The sequence below is a fragment of the Carlito syrichta genome, unplaced genomic scaffold (assembly GCF_000164805.1).
Source record: "Carlito syrichta isolate Samal-C Ts95f unplaced genomic scaffold, Tarsius_syrichta-2.0.1 Scaffold315170, whole genome shotgun sequence".
Taxonomy (NCBI): Eukaryota; Metazoa; Chordata; class Mammalia; order Primates; family Tarsiidae; genus Carlito; species Carlito syrichta.
This window is the reverse complement of record NW_007259266.1, coordinates 101,580-113,592: the sequence shown is the minus strand read 5'-3', so window position 1 is coordinate 113,592 and position 12,013 is coordinate 101,580. Positions and strand designations below refer to the sequence as shown.

The 12,013-nt window shown below is 38.2% G+C and overlaps 1 protein-coding gene across 2 annotated transcripts in view; it reads left to right on the top strand.

Moving 5' to 3' along the window:
* AIG1 (androgen induced 1) overlaps positions 1-12,013 on the top strand; it is a 105,824-nt gene that overhangs the window by 53,196 nt on the left and 40,615 nt on the right. For both annotated transcript variants that reach the window (XM_008072435.1, XM_021706131.1), the window contains exon 2: positions 3,732-3,887. In XM_008072435.1, the coding sequence (XP_008070626.1) occupies positions 3,732-3,887 (156 nt within the window). The remainder of the gene's footprint in view (positions 1-3,731; positions 3,888-12,013) is intronic.

The following is a 12,013-nucleotide window of genomic DNA, read 5'->3' as shown; positions in this document are numbered from 1 at the left end:
AATGATTTGAGTTCCTCTGGTTATATTCCCAATAGGGGATTGCTGGATCATAAGGAAGGTCAATTTCTAGTTCTTTCAGGAATCGCCACACTGTCTTTCAGAGAGGCTGCACCAGTTTGCATTCCCACCAGCAGTGTAGAAGCATTCCTTTTTCTTCACATTCTTACCAGCATCTGTTGTTGTTTGTTTTATTAATGATGGCTATTCTTCTAGGGGTTAGGTGGTATCTCAAGGTGGTTTTGATTTGCATTTCTCTGATGACGAGTGAGGCTGAGCACTTTTTCATGTGTCTGTTGGCTGCCCGTATATCTTCTTTTGAGAAGTGTCTATTCATGTCTTTGGTCTACTTTTTAAAGGGGCAGTTTGTTTTTTTCCTTTCAGCGCATTTGAGTTCCTTGTAGATCCTAGATGTTAGGCCTTTGTCCGATATACAGTTGGCAAATATGTTTTCCCATTCTGTGGGCTGTCTCCCTGCTCTCTTGATGGTTTCTTTCACTTTGCAGAATCTCGTTAATTTGATGAGGTCCCACTTGTCTATTTTATTTCTTAAGGTATTGGCCTTTAGGGTTCTGAATAGGAATTAGTTCCCAGTTCCAATTTTCATACTGGTGTCTCCTGCATTTTCTAAGATTCTTATAGTTGAGGTTTTACATTCAGGTCTTTGATACATTTAGAGTTAATTTTTGTGTATGGTGATAGGTAGGGGTCCTGTTTCAATCTTCCGCATGTGGTGAGCCAGTTTTCCCAGCACCATTTATCGAATAGGTTCTCCTCTCCCCAGTGGTTGTTGTTGGAGACTTTGTCAAAGATGAGTTGGTTGAAAAATTGAGACTTTACTTCCAAAATCTCTATCCTGTTCCATTGGTCTATATGCCTGTTCTTGTACCAATATCAGGCTGTTTTGATTACTGTAGCCTTATAGTAAAGTTTGAAGTCTGGAAGTGTGATACCTCCTGCTTTGTTTCTTTTGCTAAGGATTGTTTTAGCTATTCGTGGTCATTTATGTTTCCATACGAATTTCTGTATTGTCATTTACAGGTCTGAGAAAAATGATGTTGGTAGTTTAATGGATATTGCATTGAATCTGTAGATTGCCTTTGGAAGGATGGACATCTTAACAATGTTGATCTTCCTATCCATGAACATGGAATATTTTTCCGTTTGTTTGTGTCTTCATGGATTTCTTTAAGCAGTGTTTTGTAATTTTCATTGTAAAGGTCTTTCATTTCTCTGGTTAGGAAGATGCCGAGGTATTTCATTTTTTTTGGTGGCTATTATGAATGGGACTGTTCTCTGTCTGTTTGTTGTTGATTTAGAGGAATGCAACTGTCTTTTGCACATTTATTTTGTATCCTGAGACCTTCCCAAAGTCCTTTATCAGTGCAAGCAGGGTTTTGACAGAGTCTCTTGGATTTTCAAGGTATAGGATCATATCAGCAGCAAAGAGGGATAACTTGACTTCGTCTTTTCCTATTTGGATACCCCTGGAAATCATACTTTAAATACTCAGACAGCCATTCTATTTTTTACTTTCAATAAAGTATTCAATAAATTGCATGACATACTCAATATCTTATTATAAGATAACAGTTTGTGTTAGATGACTTTTCCCAGCTATAGTGTAAGTGTTCAGAGCATATTTTAAGTAGGATAAGCTAAGCTTTGATGTTTGGTAAGTTACTTACATTAAATGTATTTCCAACTTAATGATATTTTCCATTTACAATGAGTTTATTGAGACATAACCCCATCATAAGTTAAGGGGCATCTTTAGATATTGTCAATTGTTTTTCTAAGTGGTTGTCCAGATTTGCCTTCCCACCATAAGCTTTCTGGTTATTTTGCATTCTTGTAACATTTGGTGTGTCAGAATTAAATTGTAAATAATTATACTGATGAGAAATGCTATCTCATTGTGGTCTTAATTTGCATTTCCCTGGTTATTGGTCACCTTGTTTTCTGGCCAGATTGATAGGAGATTATTATTCCCCAATATGATCACTCCAATTTTTCAAACTCCATTAGGGCCAACAGAGTTTTAAACATCTAGAGTCCTAAGATAGGATATAGAAAATTTTCCTAAGTATGAAATTATTACCTGAGTCATTTAAGTTATTTTTGGTTATCAATCCATGATTCTTGCCAACATTTTCCTTGTGTCATTCTCAGTTGTGGCAATTTCAGCTTTCTCCTACCCTGGTAGTAGAGAGAATGGCAATAAATCTTAAGTGATTGACACTAAAGACAGGTTAAATTATGGGGAGACATAGAGCAGGACTCTAGCTAATACTAATAACAGCAGGATTTAGCGAGCTTTAAAAAACCTAGGTTAACCATTTGAGTGTTGCAGTGTTATGCTAAGGGATGAAAGCAGGTACTTTTTAGGATCCTTCTTCTCTTGTGAGGAACCCATGCACAGAGCTTTCAGACTGCTTTCACCGCCAATATGGAAATTTACCAAAAAAGTACTTACTATGTTTTCCAAAGAGGTAATAAGTAAAACTGTATCTTTACAAATATATCATCAGTAAATTACTTCCAGTAGAAGCAGCCAGAAAATTCCCCTCGAATCTGTCTTAGGTGCTAAATGGTATGAGTTTGAGCCCAGGGAATACATTTTCTGCCCTTTCCATAATTTGAATTCTCATCTGCCTAGTTGTATTACAATATTCTGCCTGCACTACTCTCCCCCATGATAGTTCAAGTAGGCATGGCTGATGTATGTGGTTTCATTTATAATTGATTTGGGAATTTACAACTGGTAATTTTTTGAGGAAAATGATGTATCTATATTTTTATTACTTTGAAGAGATTTTGTTTTGTAAATACTGAAAACCTGAGGAGGAGATCATTTGGTTCAGGCTTGACAACAAAATTGTTCTATGTCAGAGTCTTTTTTTTTTTTTTTGAGTTGGAGTCTCACTCTGTCGCCCAGGCTGAAGTACAGTGGCACACTCACAGCCACTCCAGTGTCGACCTGCTGGGCTCCAGTGATCCTTCTACCTGAGCCTTCCAAGTAGCCGGAACTACAGGTGCATGCTACCATGCCCGGCTAATTTTTGATTTATTGTAGAGACGAGGTCTCATCAAGTTGCCCAGGCTGGTCTCAAACCCACGGGCTCAGGCAATCCACTTGCCTCGACCTCCCAAAGTGCTGGGATTACAGGCTAAACAACCGAGCCTGGCCTCAGAATCTTGATTATTGTATTCAGTTGATTTCTTTATGACACCAGAACCAGCTTTTTACCACTTCCTTTGGTAGAAATATGTCTAAGAAATTATGCATAGGGAAGGTTGCTTCACATTTAGACTGAATTGTCTTATTATTCAGACTACCCTCACCCTTTTGTTTTTGCTTCTTAGATGTTCGTGAAACCTTATTAGTTGCTATAAGCAGACCACAGATGTGATGCTTTTAAAATATGAACATTCCAGTTTGATAATTGATACTGCTTTCTGCTGGGCCTATTTAGACAAGTGTGTGCTTGCATGTTTTGTACTGCCCCGAGGTGAGTGAAAATGGAAGTAGTGTTTTTAAGATGAAATTTTCTTACCTATAATAGCAAGTTGTAAACGTCTTACCATTTTCTATTTGTAGGAGCAGCTCTGTAAATGTGCTTCTGATCCTTTCCTATCATGGGTCATGTTGTAAACGTGAAGTTTGTTTGCTATTCCACAGCTTGCATCCCTTTAGATCTTATTGACTAATACTGACTGTTGTCTCCCTACAGGTTATCCAGGCAGTCTTTTTTGGCATCTGTGTGCTGACTGATCTTTCCAGTCTTCTAACAAGAGGCAGTGGGAACCAAGAGCAAGAGAGGCAGCTCAAGAAGCTCATCTCTCTCCGCGACTGGATATTAGCTGTATTGGCCTTTCCTGTTGGGGTTGTGAGTATAATGTAGAATGCATTTAGCCACAAAAGAAACTTGGGTCTTGTTTCAGACTGCTCAGAGAACAAAAAAGGGGTTAATTACAGGAGGTTTCTATATTAGTTTGACAGGTCTGCCAATACCACAGAAATTTATTTTTCTCACAGTTCTGGAGGCTGGAAGTCCAAAATCGAGGCGTTGGCAATGTTGGTGTCTTCCAAGATCTCTTCTTGACTTATCGATGGTGCTTTCTCACTACTTCACCTGCTCTTCCCTCTGTGTCTGTCTGTGCCCTAATCTCCTCCTTTAATAAGGACATCAATCATATTGGATTAGAACCTCCTAATAACCTCATTTAACTATAATTATGTCTTTACAAACCCAATCTCCAAATACAGTCACAGTCTGAGATTCTAGGGGTTAGAACTTCAACATTTGAATTTTGCAATGAACACAATTCAGCCCGTAACAAGCTCTTAAGAAGCCCAAGCTTGAAATGTGTGGTACTTGGGTTGACCATTCTAGTATTTTTGAACTTGGGAGGAAATCAGCATTAGCTCATACTTCTTCACTTACCCAACTGTGCCATTAGCTATCATCACTTAAGTAAATGCTGTTTAATGTTTGGGTCTGTTCTGGCTTTATTGATTTTCATTATTTTCAGTTAGATTCTTTCCATAGCTCAACTTCCTTCAGAAGTCTGTTAATTTTCCATAGTCTGCACATAAACTATGTTTTTTAAAGGCCGCTTGAGACTCTATAGATTTTTAACCTGTGTATAGCCAGGAGAAGAATGAGATAACTCCTGTGTATCTCAAATTGTGAGGCTATGTAAGAGTGTGTTACCTAATTCAAATTCAGACCTTTGATTTGCCAACTGATTTCTGGAAAAACAGAAGTCCCAGTGATATGGGCTCACATGCACCAAGCCCCAAGTCCGTTGTAGGAAGAGTCAGAAAGTTGTTCATAAATCCTTCCCATGACACTTATTCATATTTGTCAGGTCTGTGTGTGTCAGAGGCTTCTGCATGCTTGCTCTAAGACCAATTAGTATCAGCCCAGATTTTCACTGAAATGCTTTTAGTATGTGCTCTATATTCTTGGGTGAAATAGTCTTCGCTCTTGAGAGCAGCACAATGTCCAGGGGAGCATTATAATCTGGTCACACTTTGTTTTGCACTCCTTCATCCTTGTCTTCTGAAAACCTAAATGAATGACTGCTCAGATTGAAGCCAGGTAGCAAATCTCTCAAATTCTTTTATTTCACCTAACAGAGCTAAATATTAAATGTTTAAATATCATACTTCCTTATTGGGACTTGCCTTATAAAACTCAAATACTTCCTATCAGAATAGTCATCTCAGAGAAAAGTCCCATTGGCATAAAGTATAAATACGTAGTCTTTCTGCCTAAAAAAATTAGTTAGAAAAATCGAAGTCTGTGTGTATGTGTATATTAATTATATAATATATGACATTAATTGTATGTATTATATAAATATACTTTTTTTCTACTTTAATCCTTACTCTTTTGGAATTTCTATAAGAGCATCATCGTCTCCGAAAGTCTTTAACAATTAAAAAGTAAATAGGAATATGGTATCAACTTGTGTTCTCTTATCTCCACCTCCTCTTCTGTGATGTAGTGTCAAGTTGTGTCTGTACAGGAGAATTATGACTTATATTTTAAATCTCGCCATTCTCCTCAGAAGTGCATTGCACATGCCCTTTGGACATTTTTTACATTCCTCTGGGGGAAATGTTTTGCACCTGTTTTAGACTTGAGATGTTTATCACCTTTTAGTGTCCTTCCCAAAATTAGCCCATGTATGCTTCATGGTTTGTAAAATGAGGAGTAGCCTTTTTGTTTGTTTGTTTGTTTTATTGCATCTGATATTTTCCTCCATGTTTCACTATTTTTGTTGTTTTTGCCTATGTCTTTAAAAACTCCCACCCCACCTCTCCCACATTTTAACCGGAAGTCACAGCGTTACTTTCATGACCCGTGTGTGCACCTGTCCCTGTTGGTAAGCTCTCTAACCGCAAGACCAGCCTCAGCCTTCCACCTGGGGCCTCTCATGCCACCAGGTACATAGAGGTCATCAGTGCTCTACATTCAAAGAAGAAATTAAAGAATAAGTGAATTATCAGAGATGTGCAATTCACTGATTTCTTTTAACCATTTTTTGGCCCACTAATATTTTGTGGACACTATTTCCATTTTTCATAATCTTCTCTGTTATTGTGAGTCACTGAGTCATATTTCCCTGTATAGCTACTTGTCTCTTATTATTCCTGAACTCTCTGAGGTTCCTTTCAAAGAAATTTCTCTCTCTCTCTCATATTAAGAATTTTGATCGATATCCTCCAGAAACCACCTTATATTTTCTACTGTTTCCTCTGTTTCTATCTTACTCTGTCGTTTGACTTTTTGTATCTATTTCCCCCAGATTTCTCACTTTAGTACACAGAAATTCCTTTTGTGCTCCCCTCAAAACCTAATGAATCACTTCTTTCCAGACCTATTACTTTTATTGCAAAGTCATATTTACAGAAGATATGAAGGTGGCTCTTTATAAATACTTTAACTCAAAATACTTTTTCACCAAAGCATTTAATTTTATGGCTTTCACCTTTCTTTGCTAAGGTTACCTCCCAACTTTCCTTTCTAAGGTACCATGTCTTGGCTGTGGTTTCAGAGTTTCCCCCATCCCTCTATTGCTTTTTTCATATCTCCCAACTGCTCCAAAGGACCTATAGAATCCAAATATAAATTATTCCTATGGCTTGGGACTTTCTTCCTTATGAAAATGCAAACCCTCCCTGGAGCAATGCCATGAGGAATCACTTGACTAGGCATCCATTCTACTTTTCCTATGGCTCTGAACCTGGAGGGACATGCCCAGCTTGAGGGCTTATTACATCAGATGGACAGAACAGCACTAATGCCTGGGAACTGATGGGAACACAATTATACCTGTAGGAATTTGTAGCATAAAAATGCTTATCATGCAGCATATGATGTGTGATAGCATTTATAAGTGCATATCTTTATCATTTTGGTTGATACAGCCAAAATCCTAAAGCACCCAAGCACCTTTCCTATGTCAGGGGAGCCTCCTGAGGTAGAAGTGCAGGGCCTTGACTTTGAACCCTCCCACAGGCCTCTGTTGCTCTGCCACCTGACTGTCAGGGGACTGCCAGCCTCTCGGAGTGCTTCCCTGGCTGCTGGCTGCTGTCTGCTGGCTTCCTCTGCCTCACACTTTTTATTTGTCCATCAGAAGTTTACCAGAAAAGTAATGTTATTTTTGCTGCATGGTGCAGGCAAAATGGCACTGGGCATAAAAAGAGGGCAAAGAGTGAGGCTGGATTTATCACCTCTGCACAAATTTTCCTGAAGAGACCTTGTGGCCCTAAGCTTTCCCTGGTGCTCCCATTGCCTCTCTTTCTCTCCTCTCCCCTCAGCTGTAACCATGGCAATAAGCAAAGACAGGGTGGGCTATCTAGGATTCGTATTTTCTGCATTAACGCTTCCTCCAGTAACAAGGTTAACTGAGAGTTGACAGTAATTGCTTTATGTGAGCACGAAGCACAAAATATGATTCTGTGACCCATGGACCTAATGCATCGACTTCATGGTCTATCTCTATCTCAAGGATATATACAATTAATGAAACATTCCAATCAAAGATGATTGGAGTAAAGTTTTGTTTCAGCATAACCTTGAAGAAGTCAGGCAAGGTTGACTGAGTGAACATGGCATGTATCATCCTGATTTGTGTAGATTCCCATAAATGCAAAGCTGGCCTTGATTAGTAACGCTAATGGCCGGAAACCACCACCACTCCCAAAGCCTTGCAACTCATTTTGCAGGGATAACCCATGGGAGGCTCTTCTTACCATGTATAGTTTATTTCTGAACCCTGTCACCCTTTTAAAGAAGTATTACAAATAATTCTATGACATTATGTGGTCTGGAAGCACTGAAAGTTTATTAGGAGCAATCAAATCAAGAATGTCTTTTGTCTCCTGTGAGTTTGTTGACTTTTGTTCTGGCAGATACCATTATAGTTAAGACACTAGGCTTAGACTTTTAACCAAAAAAAAAAAAAAAGGCAGCAGTGGAGGAAGGAAGAGCAGCAGCAGCAGGGTTAAAAAAAAAAAAGAGTATGATGAATAGGAAAATGCCCCTCTCAGTAACTCTAAATGTATCTCCAACTGCTGTCCAAAGCAGCCCTTTAATGTTAAAGAACAAATTTATGTATTTATATATGCATGTATGTATTTATTTATTTTTATTTCACAGACAGGCTTGCCCAGGTTGGAGAGCAGTGGCATGATCATAGCTCACAGCAGCCTTGAACACCTGGGTTTAAGCCATCTTCCTGCCCCAGCTTTCACCCAATTCATTGGGATTATAGGCATAAGCCACCGCTCCCAGCTAATTATACATTTTTTTAAATGTATTCAAGATTATGCATCCTGTTCATTTGTAGCTGCTCAGCTTGAATAAAACACATAGTCAAGTCTCATCACTTTTGTCCTGGTGTTGCTTCTGTTGCTGTAGCCCCAGTGCTGGCCTGGCTCACATCAGTGTGAAGATGAAGGTGTCCCTCTCTGAGTGGGTCTGAGGGTTTCATCTGTTCTAACCTGGGATGGATGTATTAGGAGCAAACCAGCATGTCCCCATATAAACTTTTCTGGAATTTGACTTTCTTATCTAAATGTAGACCCAAGTTATTCATTACTTAATGAAACTATGTATTAAGTAATCATTTCTGGTGTTATAATCATGTCTTGTACAGACTTGGAGAAGATTTTATATGTACAACCTATTCTACAGTTCTTTAAAACTTACTTTTTGGGCCGGGCACAGTGACTTATATTTGTAATCCCAGCACTTTGGGAGGCCGAGATAGGAGAATTGCTTGAGCCCAGGAGTTCAAGAACAGCCTGGGCAACTTAGCGAGACCTTGTCTCTACAAACATTGAAAAATAAACATAGAAATACAAGTAAAACTTGCTTTTACTTGTGATGAGGACTACATGGCACCTGCTTCCTTGGGAAACGTATGGAAAATGAAATTTACAATTTCAAATGCAAACTCAAAGAAAAATATATTGCAATTGTTTTTGAAGAGTTATTCCTGAAAATCTTCATTTATAGACAAGCTAGCTAATTCTAAGCTATCTATAAGAAAAATCTTAAGCTGCATACAAGCTTGGATTGTCATTCACCTACAATTTTAAAAACACTGTCTTCATTACTGATTTTTTTTTTTAATTTATTTTAAAGATGAGTACTATTCAGAGTTAGGTATACAAATGATCATTGTACAGGTAAAGTTTTGGCCTCATTTTGGTCCCCACTTTACCTGGTTTGAGATCAGGTACCCTTATTGATGAAGTGTGCCCCCTCCACCCCCTGGTAGTTTCCCATTACTGCCAATTCCTTTCTTATAGTATTATGGCAGTTGTTCAGGGTCTGCTTATGAGTGAGAACATGTGGTCCTCAGTTAACCATGCTGCCCATCGAAAGTGGACTGGATAAAAAAATTATGAACTTCACATTACTGATTTTTAAATCAAAGAGATTGGCTTAAATGGAAAACAAATATATTAATTAATATTAATTCTAATTACTATAACAGATAAAGGAAGGGAACTTGATTCTGAGATTGTAAATAAAAGCCAATGCCTTTCCTTCTGTTTTGATATTAAGGGGGAGATTTTTTAAAGTATATTGTTTGCTTTACTCTACAAACTCTGGATTTAACTTAAAAATACACTTAATATCCACTGATCCTCTCTTTATTAAATTTTCACACAGATACCTAAAGTCAAACTTTTTCTATTTTCTTTAAGCCTTAGCTGATGTTTTAAGTTTCCTTAAATGCCCTTTTCCCTTTTTTTCACCTCTGAAGTTAAGAATACAATATGGGCTAGGTGGAGTCATCAAATGCCTGCCCCCTGCACAGAAAGGAAGAATGTGAGTTGAGTTGCCTCTAAGGAAAGGTTCACAGATGAGGATTCATTCCAAATCAGTGAGAAAAAATGAGCCATATTTTCCTATTAGGAGGAGAAAGGAGAAAATGTACCCACCTAATCTGAGTGGTCTTTTTATATTAGATTTGTGGAGTATATGTGAAGATTTGCTACATAAATAAATTGTGGGAAGGTGAGGTTTGGGCTTCTAATGAGCCCTCTCTACCCCTAGAAGTGGACGTGGTACCCATGGGTGGTTGTGTGCCCGTTACCCCTCCCCAATTATTTTTTAATAGTTTTTCCAAATGACAACATGATTAGATGTGTGCATCTGATATATACATATATAACATATACATGTATGATTAGATGTATGTTTCTGTAGGGAACTGGGTTACTTCTCAATGATCTTATACATCCTTCACTCCTAAATGAGAATTAGAGTTTCTGCCTAGATGACCTATTTAATTTATACATGTTCCTGCTAACTCAGAATAGTCAGATTTCTTGGTGCTTACACGACAGATTTCTTTAACTCACCAAATAATCACACTTTAACAAAATTTTACCATAGGTGCCCGCTTTAAAACACACTACAGGGAAAACTACACATTTACATCCAGATCATTCAAAGGAAAGACATTTTAGTCAAATCAATAATTAATTGTGAATACATGGAGCCTACTGTTAGCAAGTACTGAGTGCTAGGAGCCAGGACAGTGTTGGCTAAGAATAGACCTTGTCCTCCAAGGGTTTCACAGTCTAAGTAGGGGGACTTTATAAGCTATAGGTAAATAAGGCCAGGTGCAGTGACTCACTCTTGTATTTCCCACACTTTGGGAGGCCAAGAAGGGAGGATTACTTGCAGCCAGGAGTTCTAGACTGGCCTGGGTAATAAAGCAAGATCCTGTCTCTATAAAAAAATAGCCGGGTGTGGTGGTGAGCACCTGTAGTCCCAGCTATTCATGAGGCTAAGGTGGGAGGATCGCTTGAACTCAGGAGGTTATTGAGGCTGCAGTGAGCCATAATTGTACCACTGCACTCCAGGCAGAGCGACAGTGTGGACTCTGTCTCCCAAAACAAAAACAAAAAAGTAAATTGAAATAGGACATGATGAGTATAGTGTTTTGAGTGAAAGGTCCTGGCAGACGTCTCAGAAATGATGATTATCTGAGCTCTATTTTGAGGAATGACTAATAACTTATTGGATATATAAATTAATGATGCTTTCAGCTGCAACTAACAGAATACCCACAGATATCAATCTGGCTCACTCTTTTACTTCAAGTCTCTGCTTAACTGACCTCAGCAAGGCATCTGTGAATGATTTATATGAATTATCCTCTCATTATTCTCTATTCTCTTACTCTGCCTTATTTTATTCATCATGATTACCACTACCTGGCACATTATAAGTTTATTCTTTTACTTATGTAGTGTCTGTCTTCTGTGACTTGGTTCATACTCTGTGAGGCCAGGGAGGTTGTGTGTTTGTTTCCTTTACTACTGTATCCCAAGCACTAAGAACTAGGTCTAAATAATTCACTATTAGCTAAGTGTAATTCATCCAACCATGGTTTAAGCAGTGAAGATATTTAATATTTCTCAAAACAAGAAACCTGTAGACAGGTCGTTTTAGGGTAGCATTGCTCAGTATTATCATTTGAGACTTGTGAATTTTCTATTTTCCACCCTTTTATCTTCAGACTGTTACCTCTTTGTCCTTGGACTTGCCACCTAAGGTCTCAAGAGTGTTGATAGAACAAGCATGACATCCTTCACAACCATGTTCAAGGCAAGAAGAAGAAGAAACTCATTAGAGAGTCCTCCCTAAGTTCTGCCTCTTCATCAGACAAACACATGACAGAGTTCTTGCTGTCTTTGGGCAAAGAGATCACAGAGATATCTCAGAAAATGAAGTATCTTCTTCCCATATTTATAGACATAAGTAAGATATAGACTTGAAATTTGAGGACAAGAGAAGGTAGAATTTATTTTCAATAATATTAATAATGTGTGTATATTATATAACAGACATATGATTCCTATCCTCAACAGTATGACACCCCCAAACCAGGATCTTTTTTATTTTTATTTTTATTTTTTTTGAGTTGGAGTCTCACTCTGTTTCCCAGACTGGAGTGCAGTGGCCGCTCCCAG